General features: G+C 38.4%; 1 protein-coding gene across 2 annotated transcripts in view; it reads left to right on the forward strand.

Annotated features, from left to right (window-relative positions):
* The window catches only part of STYXL2 (serine/threonine/tyrosine interacting like 2), a 512965-nt gene that overhangs the window by 158235 nt on the left and 335959 nt on the right, over window positions 1–18771 (forward strand). For both annotated transcript variants that reach the window (XM_044073098.1, XM_044073099.1), the window contains one exon: window positions 13176–13270. In XM_044073098.1, coding sequence (XP_043929033.1) covers window positions 13176–13270 — 95 coding nt within the window. The remainder of the gene's footprint in view (window positions 1–13175; window positions 13271–18771) is intronic.

Consider the following 18771-nt stretch of genomic DNA (forward strand, 5'->3'; position numbering starts at 1 on the left):
AGGCTTCCTCAGATTACTAAACTGGTTCTGCAGGTGACGGTAGCAAGATACAGAACATGGAGATTCTACAGGACTGCATGATCTGAGAAGCAACAACTGAGAAACAAATTCCATACCAAATAATGTTATGGTAAGCAAGGAAGGACTGTTATACTAACCTACAGCACAAGAGACCCATCAAGTTTTGGGAAGAACATAAACTGTACAACCACAGAATGCCAAACCACTTATGCTAAATTGTCTGATGAAAATATGTAATAGGTTCAAGGTGTATTTCTCTTCTATAACTGATAAGCTAACAAAAAGTTAACATATCCTCACCAGACAGTATGACCAACCTGACTGTTATGCTCACAAGAACAACTGCCAGCCAGCACCATGGATTAACAGATTTATAAGAACAAACCAAATAAAGCAGGATGCAGGATAAAATTTATTCCGTATTTCGATTTTACCTATTCGTGCCTCGAAACATATAAATCAACATAATAAAATATGCAGTACATATTTACTACCAACAAACATCAATTAAACATTCAATTAAAACACAATTGAAGGAAAATGAAGTAAAAAACAAAATTAAAGAGACACACACTAATTGGGGATGGGATTTATAATAGCAAACAATGAATGAGAATTTTATTTTTTTTTTGCCAACAACTGAAAGGAAAGGGATATCAAGTTGGCTCATCCATGGACAACTTCTGGCTTAACTAACTATTATAAAAAAAAAATTTGAAGATTTGAAGAGACTGAGATTAAAGGACATCTTTTATTTTTATGATCTGTCTTTTTGGAGAAATATGTTGAACTGTCTATGGACTAAAGTAGCAGAAAGTGAGGCCAGTTTATCAACACCAGAAACACATACAACTTCTTCTTCCTTGTTGAAAGATGTCAAGATGTCTGTTTCCAAAGCCCAAAGCCGAGTAATAGCTAGGTAGAGAAAAGAAAAGCTAAACAGAGACATTACTGATTTTTAAGAACAATATAATCTATTCTTGCTTAGCCAGCGTCCAAAGGGAAGAAAAGCACTAATGGTACAGTCCGATCATCTGGTGAGGAACTTTCTAACTGAATATTTACACACAAGTCCATCGATTGGATAGTAACATCAATCATGAAAATTGGGACTAATGGACTAAATAGAGTGAAATTGTAGTGACTTGTATTTACACCTGAAATGATTCACGGTGTTGAATTTGGGCAGTAAGTTTGTTTCCCAAAAAGCATTAGCATTATGTGATTTGGACATTTTCATCTAAAAGCGCGAAAATTAAAATTTAAATTTAAAAATGTTTTTGTGTTTTGAATGATGCTGAATGATACTATACTATAAACTTTTTTAGAAGATAATTCATTAGTTTAGTTTAATTAATTTTTGAAAATGCATTAATTTCTGCTAGTTCCAGTGATATAGATGATTTGGATGATTTTTCTGTTCTTTTGACATTTAAAATATGTTGTTTCTACATTTTAATACAAATCAATATTGTGAGATAATTAGAAACACAGATTTATATCAGGAGATCAGTTTTTCAAAATATTGACACTTCAACACTTAAAAGGTTGAGACCATATGGTCAACATTCTGAAAAGATGATAACACAACAAACACTAAAAAGCAAGCCCCCCCTGCACCCCTACACTTCCTGCTACTTGTATATATATATATATATATATATATATATATATATCAACTGCACTGCAGTGGGAGAAAGGGGAAAATTCCCTGATCTCCACTGTCCTGCAATATCTACTAAAACGGTCTTCCTGCCCTACTAAACATTCAGTGTTTCAGAATGTTGACCATCAACCTTTTAAGGGTCAATGTTCTGAAATGTCGATCTACTGATACAACCTGGACAAACATATCAAAAAGATAATCAATCATAGCTCTATGCCACTAGATAGTCTTCTGCTGGCCTGCTTTAGACAGATTGTAGCCTTCATAGCTCTTCCTGTAATGAATTTATTAACTAAGAGTCAAACGAATCAAAATTGCAATGGTTTTATCTGTCTTTTACCTGCCTTCTCCATGTTTGCTACACTTGATTTTTGTGTCATTGTCTTCATTCTTATTCACTAATGTAAAATAATTGTGCCAGCTCATGCAAGCAAACAAGTCAAGATTATTTTAAAGGTAATGATGCACAGAAAATTGATAAATACCAGCCCATAGGTGTCATCGGCTGTCTGTCTATGATCCTTAGAAAAGCAAAATGCCAACAGCTTAGCAAATATTCAGGTGGACATAATATCTTTGTGAAAACACACTATTTCTTCATATCACATGGCAGTACCCCTAGAGATATTAAGAAGTCAGCTAATCAGATTTCTACCAGCTATGAAACAGGCTTTATACAGTGGCTATCCTTAGAAGCTTTTGATTTTGCAGACTATGAGTTGATGGTACAAAAACTGGAAGATGTGGGCTATAGTAGTCAAGTACTGGAATGGTTCACAAAGGGTTCATACAAGAATGACATGAATAGCAGCAGGGCAAAATATATTATCAAACAAGTAAAAGAGCACCACAAGGATCCATCCAAGAACCACTTCTACTTTACACTTATCCACTGTGCAACCATACTCAGCATTAATCAGTGAGGAACAGAAAGAGTTCAACTCCCAAACAAACTCCTTACTAGCAGCAGGCTAGTAGTCAGTGAGAACCTGCAAACTCAGGCTCAGCTGAGGGAATACAATCTGGGAAGCAACTTCAAGCTATAGTGGACTATGATACTGACTGCAAAACTGGTGCCCTAGATTAGGTCATACGATTTCAAGTAAGCATGTGCTGGCTTATGCTGTCCTACATTCTGAGGACTGGATCTCACATCTAGCTAAGGTGCAGACTGTACTAGACTCCTTGGAGCAAGAAGGATTTACTGTGTATGCCTCCAACAGCAAAACAGGAACAACAGAGCTTAAAAACCTTGGATATATGATAGGGAGAAGAACTGTTAACCCCCAAAAAGAAAAGATAAAGTAAATTCAGTAAGAAATTGGCTTATCCCAGAAACTAAAAATGAAGTGAGGGCATATGTGGGACTAGTGGGATATTATCATACATTTGTGCCCTTTTTACAATAACAATGACAACATTACCCCTCAAAGATGTAACCAAGGGAAGATGCCTCTCAAAATAAAGTGGACAGCAGAAACAGGCACTGCTTTTAGGCAGTTATGTAAATGTTATGCTCAGAATCTATGTTAGCCTATCCTGATTTTGGTAGACCACAGGTAGTTTAATTGCATGTTTTATCGTCTGGTTTTGCAGCAGTGCTGTCACAAATATTTGTTGGTGAGGAGCAGTACAGTAGCTTGGGTAGGGTGAAGCAGGCGGATCGGATGCTCTCGACGCATGCTGTTATGGGATTCAGTCTCACTAGAGTTGCCAATGGAGTGTGAGCACAGGTGATTAAATATTTTTGTCCTCAGCTTGTGAGAGGACTGTTTTCTGCTTGTCAACTTAGGACTGAGTCGGCAACAATGAGGAACTTCCCAAGGCACCAACTGGCCTAGCAATGGCTCTAGAGAGGAGTATTCAGTCTGTTTCCTCAATGGAAAACTAAGCAAAACAGAGACTAGGTGTTCTAGTAAAAAGAAAATGCTTAGCCACAAAGTGGGCACTTGTTTCCCTGTGGTAATATTATTTAGGTTGAGAATTCACTCTTGTAATGGACCTTACTCACCTAGTATGATTACATCAACAACAGGGTATGAAGCCCTGTTGGCAGGCCTGCTCCCTATTGAAATGTCAGCAGTCGAAATTCTGAGCGCCAACAAGCCAAAAACAAAGTCCGAAACTACAGAAGAGTGAATCTGAAACATCACTGTTCTCCTTTAAACTTCTTTTTTACAGGGGACAGGCCTCAATACACACCTCCAAAATTATTACTTTGAGATTCCATACCACAGAGAAAAAGGGATAGTCCAAGAAATGGCCATCTCAGATTTAGCAAATTTACGTCCATTTTTTCAGCCATTCAGTCTCTGTGTTTCAGGACTCACTGTAGTGGGTCCAAACATTTCAAATGGTTACTGGTAGGCTTTTATCTTTGCAGCCATTTAAGTTCAAAGTCCAACATAAGCAGGGCTCAGCTCATGATAATCCAAATAGCCTGTCTCAGGCACACAGCTCATCCAAAAAGCAAGAATGGTGTCATGCTTAGAGGTTAATCATAGCAGAGTGTGGTAGTTATCACCATTTGAAAGACTATAAGTTACACAAAAAATGTGCATATAATTTTATAAGTAATATTTGTAACAGAGTCCATTGTAAAAAGAGTGATGTTTCTTTAACTGAAATGTGTTTCAATTAAGTTGTGCTTCAAGGCTTTCCCTTGCACAAGCCTTCTTACTTCCCACACTACAGCTCTTATACTCACACACCTCCAATCTAATCTTCTAACTAAATTAGAACTTACCTTCAACAAAATTGCAAGATTTGCCTCCAACCAACCTCATCACACTCATCACTGCATAGCCCTAAACAACTTGCACTGGCTGGAATGTCATCACCAAATCCTGCTACTCCAGCTTTTCATGGCTCACTCAGTCCTTCATGAACCTTCATCTTGTCTCTCTCTCTCTCTCTCTCTCTCTTCTCTCATTCAGCCTTACACTCCCAGCCGTGCTCTCAATAGCTCTCAACAGAACCTTCTGCAAGTCTACAGGCCCAATAAAAATATTTGTAAACTACTTTACATCTATTCTGTAGCAAATACTTGGAACAAATTACCACTAAATAGCTCTATCACTAACCCTAGAACCTTTAAAATAGCACTAAAAGATAACCTCCATAATTCATGGCCATGCTTTTGTAATAACACAACATAATTCCTGCCTTCTTCTCCCCCCTCTATGCTGCTTCCTCTGTAAAACAAAATAATGCTACTAATCTGTATGTTGTCCTCTTAGCTTCTACTACCATAGTGTTTTGCCTAACTTTTCTTTACAACTCCTTCCTACCTGGGGTCTTCTCTTCTCTATATTTTATACTATAGCTTCTCTATATCTCTCCACTTTATTTCTTTTTCCTAGCTGGTGACCTCTTCTTTCATTTATTCTTCCTTCATCTATCATCCCACTTTGGCTTGTAAGTGGCTGCAAGCTATTAAGTCAATATACTGCACATTCTCACTATGCTGTTTTACCTGACTTACTTTTAACATATTTATACTGTATAAGCTTATTTTTTTTTCTTTATACAGTTATTATTCACCTGTAATAATTGACCTTGTTGTTTACAGTTAGCCTATTTGTTCTTTAAAACCTTAGTTCTCTGTAAATATTTTACCATGTTATTTACTGTCTTTTTTACTATTGGAGCTTTTATCCACGGGCCCCCACTGAAAACAGGCTTTTGCCCAGTAAGACTAACCCAGTTAACAAATGTCAAATAAATAAAAATAAATAAAGAAAGTTGTGCCTGTATTTTTAATAACAGAAAGATACCCGGCTGTATTAGTGAGAGCAGGTTTGTTGAATGGGTTAGTAAAGGTAATATAAAAAGAGGGCTGAGAAGTCAAGACAGAGAGAATTCGTTCTTGGTAGAAAGATACTTGGTGTCTAAAGCAGCAGCTATGTGGCAGGAAATTAACCAAAATGAAGGAGGAACTGGAAGAAGTAGCTGGAAGTTGTCCCTGCCAGAGGAATCCAGCTACCAATAGGGTCTGTTTCCCAGCAGTAAAAGACAGTACAGTAAAAATATGGGTTGCAGAATTAGTTAAACCACAAGACTTTAGTTTATTTTTTGGCCAAACATGCCTTATTTTCATTTGTATATAATAAATGTCATTTTTAAAAGACTGGTGGTCTCATCTGCTTTAGTCTATAAACACACACACAATATATAAATATATATATATATATATATATATATATATATATATATATATATATATATATATATATATCTGTTGTTGTTAGTCTTTCGGCTTTTCCCGGTTAGGGGTTGCCACAGCGGAACTCTGGTCCGCTAATGTTTGGCAGTAGATTTTCACGAACGCCAAGGTGCCAGCTCAACATCCAACTTTCAACAAAGGCATGCCCATTTATGCATGTCGTTCGAACGTCACCCATTCATAGGGAGGACATGCAGACTCCACACAGAAGGCACTCCCTGCACTCCAGCCAAGAATCGAATGGGAGACCCTCTTGCTGTGAGGTAACAACGCTATCGCTGCACCAACACAGCATTCTTATATATATATATATATATATATATATATATATATATATATATATATATATGGGTCTACTGCTTAACATTGAAAATACACTTCTCTGAAATTAAACAGTAGACTCTACACTTCAGCAAAAGTCCACTTAATGAAAGTGGACTTTCGCTGAAGTCTACTACCCAAAAAAAAAACACTAAAACATGTTTTTGCAGGGGGGCCCACTCCACACACCCCTACTTAAATATACCTACTCCGAGATCGCACTACAACAGGGAAAGGGAATATTCCCATTCCATGCTATAGTGTGCCTGCTGAAGTCAATGTTCAAAGTTTCACTACTTCGAACAAGTGGACTCGGTGAAGTGGAGTTCTAAGTAATGAAACTTTGAACAAATTGACAGAACCCATATATATATATATATATATATATATATATATATATATATATATATATATATATATATATATATATATATATATATATATATATATATATACTTATATATATATACATATATATATATATATATATATATATATATATATATATATACATATATATATATATATATATATATATATATATATATATACATACATACATAAGATATATAATATTGCTTCACATTCAAACATACCTGTCAACTTCTTCATGCAAAAAATTTGAACAAATCCCTACAAAATGGAGGGACAAAGGCCCAAAAATAGGGAAATATTTTAAATAATGCTATTATAAACTTAAAAGGTTGCTAGAGTAACAGAGGTTGTTTTAACATACATTTTCTAAAGGATTTGGAGTCATAAACTCAAATGTATGCCATTATTTAGTGACCTCAAAATGCACCCTCTCGAGGCACTCCAAAAAATGGAGAACATCGATATCTGTGCAGTAACTGAGACCTGGTTCAAGGCTCCAGAGAGCACCCCTGCAATACCAGGCTACAACTCTTACCACATTGTTCATCCACCAAGCCAGGATCAAAACACTAAAGGTGGAGGAGTGTCCGTATTCACCAAGTATATTCACACCACCAGGTTAGTTGCCCAACAAAATGCGTCTGAAATTCTCCAGGTGCAACTAACACTAGGTAAGACTGCAATCCAAATTGTAGCTTGCTACAGATCCCCCATCATGCCCCAAGGTTCTCACTACACCTTTCTAAACATACTGGAAAATATTAATATACAACCAAACACCCTAATACTGGGTAGTTTCAACTACACTGCCATTAATTGGGAAAGCTACTCATGTACCTACACCTTTGCCCAACAGTTCTTGGAATTCATAAATTCCAATGCCCTGGATCAACTAATCCATAGTCCCACCAGGGGCTCCAATATCCTAGACCTGGTCATAACCAATATGGGAAATCAATGTTCCACACCTATGGTCACCCCCTCGTTGGTCAGGTCAGACCATGAGTTAATCACCCTTAACATCCACATCCCACCCCACCCCCCAGTAAGGAAACCTCCATAAAAAACTTCTCCAAAGCCAACTTCATGCTTCACATTCAAGCATTCCTGTCAACCTCTTCATGCAAAAATTTTGAACAAATCCCTACAAAATGGAGGGACAAAGGCCCAAAAATAGGGAAATATTTTAAATAATGCTATTATAAACTTAAAAGGTTGCTAGAGTAACAGAGGTTGTTTTAACATACATTTTCTAAAGGATTTGGAGTCATAAACTCAAATGTATGCCATTATTTAGTGACCTCAAAATGCACTCTCTCGAGGCACTCCAAAAAATGGAGAACATCGATATCTGTGCAATAACTGAGACCTGGTTCAAGGCTCCAGAGAGCACCCCTGCAATACCAGGCTACAACTCTTACCACATTGTTCATCCACCAAGCCAGGATCAAAACACTAAAGGTGGTGGAGTGTCCGTATTCACCAAGGATATTCACACCACCAGGTTAGTTGCCCAACACAGTGCGTCTGAAATTCTCCAGGTGCAACTAACACTAGGTAAGACTGCAATCCAAATTGTAGCTTGCTACAGATCCCCCACCATGCCCCAAGGTTCTCACTACACCTTTCTAAACATACTGGAAAATATTAATATACAACCAAACACCCTAATACTGGGTAGTTTCAACTACACTGCCATTAATTGGGAAAACTACTCATGTACCAACACCTTTGCCCAACAGTTCTTGGAATTCATAAATTCCAATGCCCTGGATCAACTAATCCATAGTCCCACCAGGGGCTCCAATATCCTAGACCTGGTCATAACCAATATGGGAAATCAATGTTCCACACCTATGGTCACCCCCTCGTTGGTCAGGTCAGACCATGAGCTTATCACCCTTAACATCCACATCCCACCCCACCCCCCAGTAAGGAAACCTCCATAAAAAACTTCTCCAAAGCCAACTTCATGCTACTCAAGTCAGAAGTTACAAACTTCATGACACCCATGCAGATGGGAACTGAAAGTTCGACTGCTGAGTCCCACACTAAGGCACTCTATGAGCACATCCACTCATGCATGAATCGGGCCATCCCAAATAGAACCAAGATGCTCTCCTCCAAAAAAGGAAGCCATTCTGGTGGTCACCTGCCATAAACAAACTTTACAGCAAAAGGAAGAAACTGTTGCAGAAAAGAGGAAAATCCCAGAATGCAAAAAAACTCCCTTACCACCCAGTAAGAAGCTGAGATCCCTCATAAAATCCTCCAAAGCTAGTTTCAAAAATAAAATTGCCAAAGATTCCAAAGACAACCACAAGGCATTCTATAACAATGTTAAGAATCTAAATGGAAATGCTCAGATCTGCTCTGAGCTACAACAGAATGGCATTAAATATACTGATCCCAAGGATATTTCCAATATCCTGGCAGATCGATTCAGTGCCAACTTCACCCACCTCTCACCCCCTAAATGGCCCATCTCAATACCGGAAGATTGCCAAATTCCAGTAATAATGGCCACACAGTTAAAAAACGCACTCTCCAAAGCTAAGGATACAGCATCCATGGGACCAGATGACATCCCGGGCTGTATACTACATGAACTACAAAATGAACTGGCACTTCACCTAAGTGTCATGTTTAATCATACCCTCACCCACTGAGTGGCACACGGCTACAGTTATCCCACTCCACAAGGGGGAATCCACCTTGGATCCTGGAAACTAACGCCCCATCAGTCTGATGAGCCTGATCTACAAGGTCATGAAACATATTATCGTGGAACTTATAAACAAAGGCATTGGCACCCTTCAAACACTGGACCCCACCCAGTTTGGGTTCATGAAGGGCCGATCTTGTCTCCTGAACCTGATTGACTTCTTCGAATCAGTCTCCAGAGCCGAGGACAAGGGTAAGGCAGTGCACACAGCCTATCTGGACCTTGCCAAGGCCTTTGACACCATCCCCCACTCTGGAATCATAGATAAACTTACTAAGCAGGGCATTATTCCCTACATCACTCAATGGGTTGCCAACTGGCTTACTGACAGAACCCACACTGTAAAAGTAGCTGACTCCAAATCCAGCTCCAGACAAGTGACAAGTGGAGTACCTCAAGGTTCAGTCCTAGCACCTCTTTTGTTTGGCGTCTACTTCTCTGAAGTACAGGCCAACACTAAGGGACTCTGGCTAACAAAGTTTGCAGATGACTGCAAACTGGGAGCCATTATTGAATCCCAAAATGATGTGGATACTCTACAAAAGAGCCTTACAGAAATAGATGCTTGGTGCCAGAGCCATGAGCTCAAGCTCAATGCTAAGAAATGTATAGTTATCCCCTTTGAGAAAAAACATGTACCCATGAATTACCACATAGGTGGCAGTACACTAAACACTGAAAGTGTGATAAGAGACTTAGGGACACAGGTGGACAGTGGTCTCACCTTCAATAACCACATCACCACAACAGTCAGGAAATCCTTCTATGTGGCACACCTCATCACTAAGGGCTTTTCATCCAGAAAAAAGGAGGTCATTGTCCCACTGTACTCATCCTTCATTAGACCCATTATAGAATACAATGCCCCATTTGGTATGTACCTCTCAAGAGATCTGCAACAACTGGAAAGGCCGCAGAAATACCTCACTAAAAGAATCACAGGCCTAAAGCAGATGCCCTATGCTGACCACCTTAAAAAACTCCAGCTATACTCTGTCGCATATCGTCTACTCTGAGGTGATCTCTGCTTAACTTACAAGGCCATGTCAAACCCAGAGCTGTTGGACATGCTACACTTAAAGAAATCCCAATCCCTCACAGCCACACACTCCAAGGATCTAAACCTTGTCATCACAATAAACAAAACATGCTGGAGGGATAGAGTTCTGACTCAGAGACTCCCCAGACTCTGGAATAGACTGCCCATACATGTCAAGCAGAGTGACTCTTTGGACCTCTTCAAAAGGAACCTTGATGATTGGATGGGAGAAAGGAAATTCACCCGGGGATCACGTCAGTCGCCCTGCTAGACAGGGGTCCAGGGAAGTAAATAGTGTGGGAAGAAATAGCCAAGGAATAGTTATGGCTAGGCTTGTATAGGCCATAGGGCCAATAGCCAAGTACCAACCTATGAACCTATGAACTTCAATTCTCAGATCATCCCAGTGATTTCCCAGAAAACCCCAAATTTTATGAGGAACAGACCAAAAATATGAGGCAAAAATCTGGACATTCTGTGAAAATCTGGACAGTTAAGAGGTATGCCAAGGGTTCACATGACTGTGACATAACTATAATTACTCTGCCCCTTCCTCCAACTCTAACCCTACAACTTAACATTATTAAAACCTTCCTGTAACACTACCACTACACAAGAGTCTCAAACACACAAACACAAACATATACACTTCAAATATCCCCTTACCTAACTCTTACTCTTACCATAAAATACACAAACTCTCACACAAACACACAACACCCACTTTCACTCATCCCCATAACTCTAACTCACATTCAGCCACACTTACCTGTATCGACATTCCATACCATTAACATATCCATCATTCGGTCATGCATACTGATGAATTAAAGCACAATTCTGCATTTGTTGGCCACACGTACATTTGGTAAAATACAGGGGAATCACAGAGAGCGAGAGAAAAACTCATTTAATGATGTACAATATACTGTATTGGAACAATGCTGTGCAACTAATGTTGAAGTTGTATATCTTTTATTACATATATATTTTTCTTATGTATTGCATTTGTCATATTTTATGTAGAACTTTTCTTCCTAAGCTTCTGCTGAAAAAAAGGCTTTTTTGCTTAATTATATTGTCTTAGTGAATGTAATGAATTGAAACACCTCAAACAAGTGGCATGCTTGTGGCAGCATGCTAGCATGACATTAGGCAAGGCAGTGTTACATCTGAAGATGTAGAATATTACATTAACCCTTCCTGGAAAACAGTGTGTGTGTGTGTGTGTGTGTGTGTGTGTGTGTGTGTGTGTGTGTGTGTGTGTGTGTGTGTGTGTGTGTATACATGCATTTTCTTTTTAGACACTGTTGATAAATCTTCACATTTTAAACAATGATATAGGTACACTTTCAGTTAGTGTTGGTAAGGTAGCTCTGGCAAGCACTGGACTGATGCAGTTGATCAGCATAAAACTTATTTGGGTGTGACAAGCACTGGCTATTACCCGAAGCCAACAGTATATATTTTCTATATGTTATTAAAGCCAACTGTCCCTACTATATTATTTGGTGACAGTGATGTGAATCGTGAGACTGTACTCCTGCCTATAACATATAAATTGCTGTTGACAGGTAGGACTGGATGCCTGTTCATCACGCCTATAACCATCTGACTCCTTAAAGCCTCTTTAGATATTTGTCACTAGAGAGGAAACAAAAAAATCACTCAGATTTTAAGAAATACTAATATGTGCTTCATCTGTAAAATCTTTGTTTTCTTTTTGCTCATCTATAAATCCTATGTGTGCTACTTCATTGCTAGTGTGTGTGTGTGTGTGTGTGTGTGTGTGTGTGTGTGTGTGTGTGTGTGTGTGTGTGTGTGTGTGTGTGTGTGTGTGTGTGTGTGTGTGTGTGTTATAGTAGCAGTTAGTGTTAATTGTTAGCTTAGTGTGTAAGTTGCTGCATTCAGTGCCTAACCTGCTGCATTAGTAGCTGCATTTAAAGTCAAAGGTATTGCATTTAGTGCTGTTGTTGTCGAGTTTAGTGTTGTAGTTTTATGCAGCTATCTCTTTCTTTAGGCTATGCCTGATGGTAGCCATTTGAAAAGTGAGCACACCAACAGTGACATCACCAGTTAACAAGGATGTATTACACTGCCTGTACATAGCAGAGGTACCAGACTCAGTGGTATGATATCGTACTGGTGAAGTAGGGACACAGTAGGCATGGTGATGGTCTATATATTACAAATAATATTACACAAACGTCTAGTGAAATAAAAAGAAAATACAATGTTTCCCAAACACTAAAAGTAATATATTAGTGCTTGTGTAATCCAGTATCGGTTTGGAGAACACCACCATTACACTGTGCCTGCAAATGATATGTTGTAATCAGTGTACTACCCCAGTAAACAAACTAAATAAAAATATAAGGCAATCAATCCTTCAGTTAAGGTTGTTTAGACTTCTAAAACATAGGTCAGTTATCGCTTCATCTGTCTGTGGAGTATCTACCTTTATAAATTGATCCAGTGACAGCTAATAACTCAACATCTAATGTTTTCAGAATATTGTACTTGCAGACTTCAGTTTTTAACAGTGCTGACAGAATTAGACCATGTACAAGTACTGAGATTCCAGATCACTCTGGCACAGAAAATTATAATTTCTACTGTTGCCAATACAAAGTAATATAACATACATTTTTTTTTTATTATGCATCAGTGTTACATGACTTGCATTGTAGCTTTTAGATCCTTCATCTTGTGCAAGGGAAAACGTATAGAAAGCTGTCTATGAAGCTGCATGATTTTGTGGATAAACATTTTACAGTAATAATGCAAATTTTCATTCTTTCAGATTTTCAGTGATGTCAGACACAGATACAGAGAGCATCTTCATGGAGCCAATTCATTTGTCGTCAGCAGTAGCAGCCAAGCAGATCATTAATGAAGGTAAGGATGGTATGAAATGCTTAGGAAACGGTGTGCTACTTATAATGTTTACTCATGTCCTCATGCGGTAGTTAATCTGTACCATTCTGTGCAAAGTAGTCTAGGAGAACAAACGGTGTGCAAGTCTTGTGTCTGTCATCAGTATCAAGAACTGTCATAAACAGAAAAAAAATAAAAGCTCCTCATTAATTGCACAATTTCTTAGGAAACCTAGAAGCATATAACACTGAGGCCTGCTCTGTGTTCTACAAAAAAGCACTGCACAACCACATTCATAGCTGCATAGAGGAAGCAGTACCTGTCCAAGTCAAATCTATGATTACTGCCAAAAAAAAATAAAAAACACCCTGGTGGACCACCAGTGTAAATAGGCTATGCAACAAAAGGAAAAAAAATCCTATTTAAAGCCAAGAAGGAACAGACAAAAACAATGCAAAAAGAAACTCACCAGTCTAAACAAACAAAGAAAATCAGAGAGCTAATCAAATCTGCCAAAGCAAACTACAAGACAAAGATAGCCTTCCAGGTGAAAGGTAACCATAAGGCTTTTTTAATTATGTTCATAACCTCATGGGGAATCACTCAGCAATGTGCTGAGTTAATCATGAAAGCAACACTTACACCCAGCCTGAAAGTATAGCAAACCTGCTGGCTGACAAGTTTGGTTCAAACTCCCCTCCCAATCACCTCCTACCACTCCCAAAGAAATTTATTTATTTATTTATTTATTTCCAGTTTGATAACCGGGGAGGTCCACTGGGCCCAAGGGGCCCGTTTTCAGTGGAGGCCCGGGGAGAAAAGCTCCATATTACATATAACTAAAGCAAGCATAGAATTTTACATTAATACAGTTATACATAGAATTATACATTTTGAAAAACAAATGTTTTTATATAATAAGGAGTAACAAAATTGAATGGTGCAAAGGAGAAGAAGAAGAAAAGGAAAAATGTGAGCACAGTTCATAGCATACATACGTAGTTAGAAAGCCATTAGCATGGAGAGTGATTTGCAGAGAGTAGTGATAGAAGTGATAGAAAGCTATATACAGTATTTACATGAAATCATTCAAGGTTAGACTTATTATACGTTAGATGCAGAGAGGGGCAGCTGTAGGAAAAAGCAACAACAGCAAGGTACAAGAGGAAGAACATGTAAAATTGACAGTAAAAGGAATTAGGTCGGATGAGTACAATTGCATTTCCAGATTTGGGAGAGGTGGGAATGGAGCTGGGATTTGAATTGTTCAAAGTTTGTAGTGATTCTTAGCAGGGATGGAAGAGAGTTCCATTTTTTGGCTAATGAGTGGGATACGAGAAACTGGCCAAGGGGACGTTTTGGTTTATATACAGAAAGTAGATTTTGTTGGGCAGATCTTAGGGGTCTGAGTGGAGTGTAGAATGGCAAGATATTTGTTAGAGCAGGGCATGCAGTAGGTTTAAAGATTAATTTGTGGGCTGTAGTTAGTTGAAGGTAGTCAAGTTGGTTAGGAAGCTCTAGCCAATTTAGCATGTGGAGAGAGGTGCAATGGTGGGTGGAGTGTTTAGATTTAGTAGCGAATTTAGCGATTTTGTTGTAACAGATTTTTAGTTTTGAGGAGATGGTAGTAGAAAGATTAGTTAGAAGTGGAGCACCATATAATAGTGATGGTAGTAAGTAGGTAGAGGCAAGAGTTTGCCTTGTAGACAGAGAGAGAAAGTGAGCATTTCTGTATAGCATACCAAGCTTCTTATGAGTTTTTTTAATATTTAGTTGAGCATGCGTATTGAATGTCAGGTGTTCACCAATGGTAACCCCAAGGAATTTAGCAAAGGGGGTGACTTCTCTAGTGGAATTGGCATGGCTGATGATATTGAAGGATTGTTTGTCAATTGGGAGTGTTTTTGAGGGAGAGAAAAGAAGGATTTGGGATTTATTAGCTTTAAGGGAGAGATGGTTTTGAAGCATCCAGTTCTCAGTAGTTGTAAAGGCCAATTGGGTTTTTGCCTGAAGCTCAGGAAGGCTGGGAGCAGAGAAGACTAAAGTGGAGTCATCTGCATATTGCACTATTTTGGTGTTTGGAATCACCACGTGAAAATCATTGATAAATACATTAAAGAGCATTGGTCCAAGTATGAACCCCTGGGGAACCCCGGTTGGGGTAGGTAGGAAAGCTGAGGTACCAGTTTGCCATTTAACAGCCTGAGATCTGTCAGAGAGATAACTATGGAACCAGGTAAGGGAGTTTTGGGTGAGATTGAGGTTAGAAAGGTGATTCAGAAGGTGGGTATGGGAGATAGTGTCAAATGCCTTGGATAGATCAAGGAGGACAGCGGAAACAATTTCTCCAGAGTCACGAGCATGGTTTACTATGTCTAAAAAAGAAAGGAGAGCAGTTATTGTACTATGGCCGGAATGGAAGCCATGTTGGGTAGGGGTGAGGAGTTGATTGTTGATGAGGAAGGGCATGAGTTGCAGTTGGATACATTTTTCAAGGATTTTTGAGATTGGGGAAGAATGGCTATTGGTTGGAATTTAGAGATGCTGTTATTTTTGCCTCCTTTGTGGAGGGGCAGGATAAAGGCAGCATGCCACAATTTGGGGACATAAGATTCCTGTATGGATCTATTGATGAGAATGCTGATGGGGATGGGAATGGTGATACCATCTGCGGCAAGCTTTAGAAAGAGTGAGGGAATGTTGTCGGGGGCATTAGAGCAAGGTTTAAGTCTGGAGAGGAGTGTTTTGATGTAGGAGGTTGAGACGGGTTTTAGAGAAAAAGAGGGGGGAGGATTGGGAGTGGAGGGTTGAGGAGTGGAAGGGGAGGGGGAGTTGAGCGGAGGGGAGGAGATGTGGTTAGGGGAAGGTCTTAGTGAGTTCAGCTATAGAGTTGGTAACAAAGGAGTTAAAAAGGGTGGCAATTTCTGTTTCAGTTTTGTTGTTGTCAGATACATGCCAAAGGGGGCATTATATTCAATGAATGGCCTAATGAGGGCTGAGTAAAGGGGGACAATAACATTGATAGATCTAGACACAATCCCTTTGTTTATAAGCTGTACAATATAGTAGAACTTTCTTACAAAATAGACACATGTTGGTCAAAAGTTAGGTCAGTGTCCATACAGGTTCCCAAATCCCATCCAACTGGTTCAACTCTTAGGGGCGTACTGTCAATGTGTTAGTTTCCTGGGGTAGATTACTTCACAAAGGATACAATTTTTTTTTTGGCATTTAGTTTCAGTCTATGATTTTGGCACCAGTTATTTATTTGAGACAAATCTTCCTGCAGGATGGCTAAGTAATTTGGGGATTCAATCACTGATCCGTTTGCAGTCATCTGCAAACTTAGTCAGCGACAGCCCTTTGGCATTGGCTTTTACCAAACAGGAGAGATCCACTGGTGACTGGTGTATTTTTAGAGGTAACTTCCCTAATTTTGATTATTTGTATCCTATCTGTGAGGCAGTTAGCAATACAGCGGGTGACACAGGGGCTTATTCCCAGTTTATTTAGCTTTTCTACTATGCCTGAGTGGGGAATTGTGTCAAAAATGTTGGCCAGGTTCAGGTAGGCTATTTGTTTAACTGATTAACTCAACTGCTCTGAAGACTAAGCAGCTATCACTTGGTTAGTGCAAAAATAAAATAATATAGTAAATCCTAAATTGGATAACATTAATGGAAACTCACCCATGTTACAAAAAGCACAGTGAAGTTAAACCACTACAACAGACAAAGATCATGTAAGAAAATAGTAATTAAGATTATCTTAAACAAAATGTAAGTATAATACATAAAGAAACATTCTTAAAATTCTTTAGTTTCACACTTGCATTTCACTTAGCTTTGTACTTGAGTCTTTAAGACATGTTTTAAATAGTTAATGGCTATGAAAATATGTTGAAGGAACTTTGTTTGTGAACCCCAAAGTGTTTGATACAGAATGAAATAAGCCATTTTTTCTTAAAATGATGTCTGTTCCTAGATTAGCATGAAAACAAAGTTATGTACCCAGTAAATAATAAATAAAAACAAAATAAATTAAAATAATACCAAAACTAGTATAGTTGGCAAGGGTAAAGAACCAGCCTCCAAAGAGTACTGGAAAAGCTACCAGGCAATCAGGTAAATGGTAATTAGGATTTTAATAAAAAGATATTCATCATCAATAAGCACTTCAAGGAGAGCAGGTGAGTCAAAGGATTATGTATCATCTAGTCAAGTTGGTCTAAAAAAGGCTAAGAAGAACAAACATCTGAGAGTGACCATTACTCCAAAACTCAGTCATGCAGCACTGTGTGAGAACGCCATAGCAAGGCTGCTATTGTACAGGGTTACATGGCAAGGGAGAGGTGGACTCATGGTAAACAAATCTCATGTTTGCAATGACCTTGGCACTGCTGCAAAACTGCATCAGCAATACCATATACAGTTTAGAAGGGCTCTGCTATGAGAACAAAACCAGCTGGTGAACAGTGTGCAAAGAAAGGAAATAAGGGAATTCAAAATATATGATAAATAAAGGTTGAGGTCAAGAATTCTTGAAACTGAGGGGCGTGGCCAAGGATGAACACAGGATAGCAGCAGATTTCTTCAGCTCCACCAATTTCATTACATTGACAGGAATTAATTACTTAAAAAATTAATTTTTGAAGTAATTTTCTTTCCAAATATGTTTGTTTTGTATAGTTCTTGAACTATATCTAAAAAAGAAAGGAAATCTTAATAATATTCCTGTCAGAAATTACTTTGGAAATTTTCCTGTCAGTTTATCAGTCTGAAATGAGTTCCAGTAAGACAAATTCTCAAGACTCCAGCATCAAGAAAGAACTTCAGTCTCTGATAATTATAGTCCAGCAACTTACTGCTAAGATGGATAAAATGGATACTAAAATAGACACTTTCATAGAAAAAACTACAAAACAAATAGACTTGTTACATATGGACCTGCAACAACAGAAGATCCAGATGACAGGCATAGAAGAAGCTGTGAATGACATGGAAAATAGAATACAAGAAGAGGAAATCAACATTGAGTTTCTGCTGAAACAAAATACACATTTACAAACAAAGCTGGATGACCTGGAAAATAGATCTAGGCGCAATAACATTAGGATTTTTGGACTGCCAGAAAATATTGAAGGTAACAATATTACTTCTTTTTTAACAACATGGCTCCCTAAAACTTTAGATTTACCAGAAGCATTCTCTTTTGGTATCGAAGAGCACATAGATCTATAGCTAATACTAACTCTAACAAAACTATCCTAGATCAGTTATAGTTAGATTTCTATCATCTTTTGATAAAGAGATGGTTCTTAAATCTGCTTGGGCTAAAGCTCCTGTTAAGATTAATGAAACAACTGTGCGTTTTGACAATGACTATTCTTCCATGGTATTAGCTAAAAGAAAAGTTTTTCTGCCACTAATAAGGGAGCTTAAAAAAGCACAGTTTAAAACATACCTTCTGTTTCCTGCCAAACTTAAAATCTTCCTTCCTGATGGTCCTAAAATTTTCGATGA

This window comes from Protopterus annectens, chromosome 5.part1, assembly GCF_019279795.1.
Source record: "Protopterus annectens isolate FY-2018-M chromosome 5.part1, PAN1.0, whole genome shotgun sequence".
Lineage (NCBI taxonomy): Eukaryota > Metazoa > Chordata > Ceratodontiformes > Protopteridae > Protopterus > Protopterus annectens.